This window comes from Odontomachus brunneus, unplaced genomic scaffold (genome assembly GCF_010583005.1).
Source record: "Odontomachus brunneus isolate Ranch 3 - 2012 unplaced genomic scaffold, Obru_v1 Obru_scaffold_034, whole genome shotgun sequence".
Taxonomy (NCBI): Eukaryota; Metazoa; Arthropoda; class Insecta; order Hymenoptera; family Formicidae; genus Odontomachus; species Odontomachus brunneus.
In genome coordinates, this window is record NW_022639484.1 from 1,444,654 (window position 1) to 1,447,503 (window position 2,850).

The 2,850-nt window shown below is 34.3% G+C and overlaps 2 protein-coding genes across 2 annotated transcripts in view; one reads left to right on the plus strand and one right to left on the minus strand.

The window, feature by feature from the left end:
- Positions 1-2,850, plus strand: part of LOC116843631 (uncharacterized protein YJR142W-like) — a 78,553-nt gene that overhangs the window by 70,576 nt on the left and 5,127 nt on the right. The gene's annotated exons all lie outside the window — the stretch shown is intronic.
- LOC116843637 overlaps positions 385-2,850 on the minus strand; it is a 15,755-nt gene continuing 13,289 nt past the window's right edge. The window contains exons 2-3 of the mRNA XM_032814197.1: positions 912-974; positions 385-755 (exon numbers count right to left, since the gene is read on the minus strand). Of these exons, the coding sequence (XP_032670088.1) occupies positions 707-755; positions 912-974 (112 nt within the window). The 3' untranslated portion in view covers positions 385-706. The remainder of the gene's footprint in view (positions 756-911; positions 975-2,850) is intronic.

Below are 2,850 nucleotides of genomic sequence, written 5' to 3' on the forward strand. Positions count from 1 at the left end.
GTACGTCTAACGTTGTGGCTTGCGTTTCGAAATCGTTTCCGGAAACTTTGGTTTTAGTTATAAAGTTGGTATGCTTTAAACTAACTTAAATATGTTCCGCAAACGATCAGCTGATTCACGCGATTGACTTTATGATTGGAGATTTTGGACTGATCGCGTGAATCAGCTGATCGTTCACGGAACATATCGAAGTTAGTTTCAGTTCGACCAACCTTATAACTAAAACCAAAGTTTCCAAAAACTATTTCGGAACACACCCCTAATCTCTCTCTCTCTCTCTCTCTCTCTCTCTCTCTCTCTCTCTCTCTCTCTCAGTATTGGTTCTCGGAGCCCTTACGGGTTAGTTCCTAAATACCATTTTCCGAAATAACGCACCCCTAATGTTTCAATTCAAGTATCGATATTGGCAATATCGATACAAAAACTTCGATATTTTTTTTCGTATCGATACTTGTATTTACGATACGTTTCGATACGGTGTATCGATACTTTTGGATTGTATCGCCCATCTCTAGTTCTCAGGCCCGTCCACAGTAGACATCTGCGGCCACGCTACGCCGCCGCCGCCGCCGCCGTCACTGTGAGATTTTCGGCGTACGCCGCCGCCGTCGCCGCCGTTGTTGCCACTGACGCGTCACGGAGCGTTTAGAGGCCCATCTATATAAACTGCAGACCCACGACGTAGGTGTCGGCTACTCCGCTACTTTTAACCGTCGGTTAGCTTAATCGTAGTTGGTGAAACCGGCCCTAAAGATCTTGATAACAAACATAAGAAAAGATAAGGTATAAATTAAATTATCCAATTTAAAAAATTCAATTTGACCTTCGTATAACCTTCGTTCTCCACTCAAAGTCAAATTTTTAGCCATCATTAGGTACATTTTATTAAGCCCTATAACTTTGCTACTTACATATTTTTCGCTATAGTTGATCCTTTTCGAGATATTTGACCGTTTCCGGACTTTTTGCCAACCCTGTATATGTATATGTATATAATATAATGTACATAATATATATATATATATATATATATATATATATATATATATATATATAAAAGATATACATGGATACTTATCTTGAATAAAAATATATATTACTTATAAAAATATCTTTTTAGAGATAGTGATACGTTATCTAGAAATAAATAAACGGTATGGTGTTATCCCCACAAACAGTGAATGGGAAGAAATGAAATATATAGCAGACTGCTTAACAAGCATAAAACACCTCTCTCAAGCTAGTAGGACCAAATGAGCAGAATCGAATTGGAACTATCGCATTTTTTAGTACTCATTTTGTACTATTTTGTACCACAAAAAAATTTGCACCACGTGCCGTTTTAAAAAAAATGGTGGCTAACTTGATATCAAGATAGCAGGATCAAAAAAAAAAAATAAAAAAAAATAAACCATGATACACACAATTAATACTGAATTTGTACTATTCTAAATAAATCGAAAATTTTATATTTTCCCCTTTAAATAACCCCTCCCTTATCTAAACCTAATATAAAGATAGCAGGATCACGATTTCTTCACTTTTTATTGATGGTACAAATTAGTACAAATTCAAAAACGATAAAATCTATCATTTCTTGTCGTTTTTTACTAGTTTTTATTTTGTTCTCTTTACATTAAGTTAGCAGGACCACAATATTTTTTTAAATAGTACGAGGTACAAAATTATTTTTTATGGTACAAACTAGTACACAATGAGTAATAAAAAACGCAACAAATATAATTTGATTCTATCGATTTAATTCTTAATAATCGAAAGAAAGAAATTTTATTTTTGAGATTGGTTATATGTGAGGTTGTTTAAAGGGGTAAACAGAAATATTTGCATATTTTTCTCGGTAGTACAAATTAATACAAATTCAGAAACAATAAAATCTATTGCAATTTGCCGTTTTTCAATTATATTTACTCTGTTAACTTAAAATTAAGTCAGCAGAACAACAATTTTTTATAAATAAAACAAGGTACAAAATCATTTTTAATGGTACAAAATACTGCACAATAAATACTGAAAATTGCAATAAATTTGATTTGATTTTACTGATTTAGTACTTAATAATCGAAACAGAAAGCTTTATTCTTGAAGCTGAGGTCAAAATTGAGGTTATTTTAAAGGAGCGGCAGATATATTTTTGATACTTTTTTGGTGGTACAAATTAGTACAAATTTTGAAACGACAAAATCTACTATTTGTTTCGTGTTTTTAACAATTTTTATTTTGCTGACTTTATATAAGGTGTAGTAAAAAGAAATCCATTATTTTTCCAATAGATGGCTTTAATAATGTGTATCTCGCGTTGTATAAGTGCGATTGGTTTACGCTAGATGGCGTTAGAAAGATAAGATTTCATACTAAAAAAACTTCTGAGACAGTTTTGTGATTGTTTGACTCAGTATTGTTTGAGCGCGCGTCAAAGATGGACACCAGCAAAGAGAAAATACGCCATATTTTACAGTTTTTCTTCGATGAAGGCGAAAACGCAAGCCAGACGGCTGAAAATGTGAATAGTATTTATGGCCCTGTAACAGCTAATCACGCGCAATTTTCGTCGATTCCGTTCCGGTAATTTTGATGTCAAAGATGCACCACGCTCTGGAAGGCCAATTGTCGAAAATGTCGATAAAATAATGGAAATCGTCGAGTCCGACCGTCATGTAAGCACTGTTTCGATTTTTTCGCCCAGGAGCTAAACATTGCACAAGAAACCGTTTGGAACCACTTGAATAAGGCTGGATACAAAAAGAAGCTCGATGTATGGGTGCCACACGAGTTAACGCAAAAAAACCTCATGGACCGAATTTCCATCTGCGAATCGCTGCTGAATCGCAA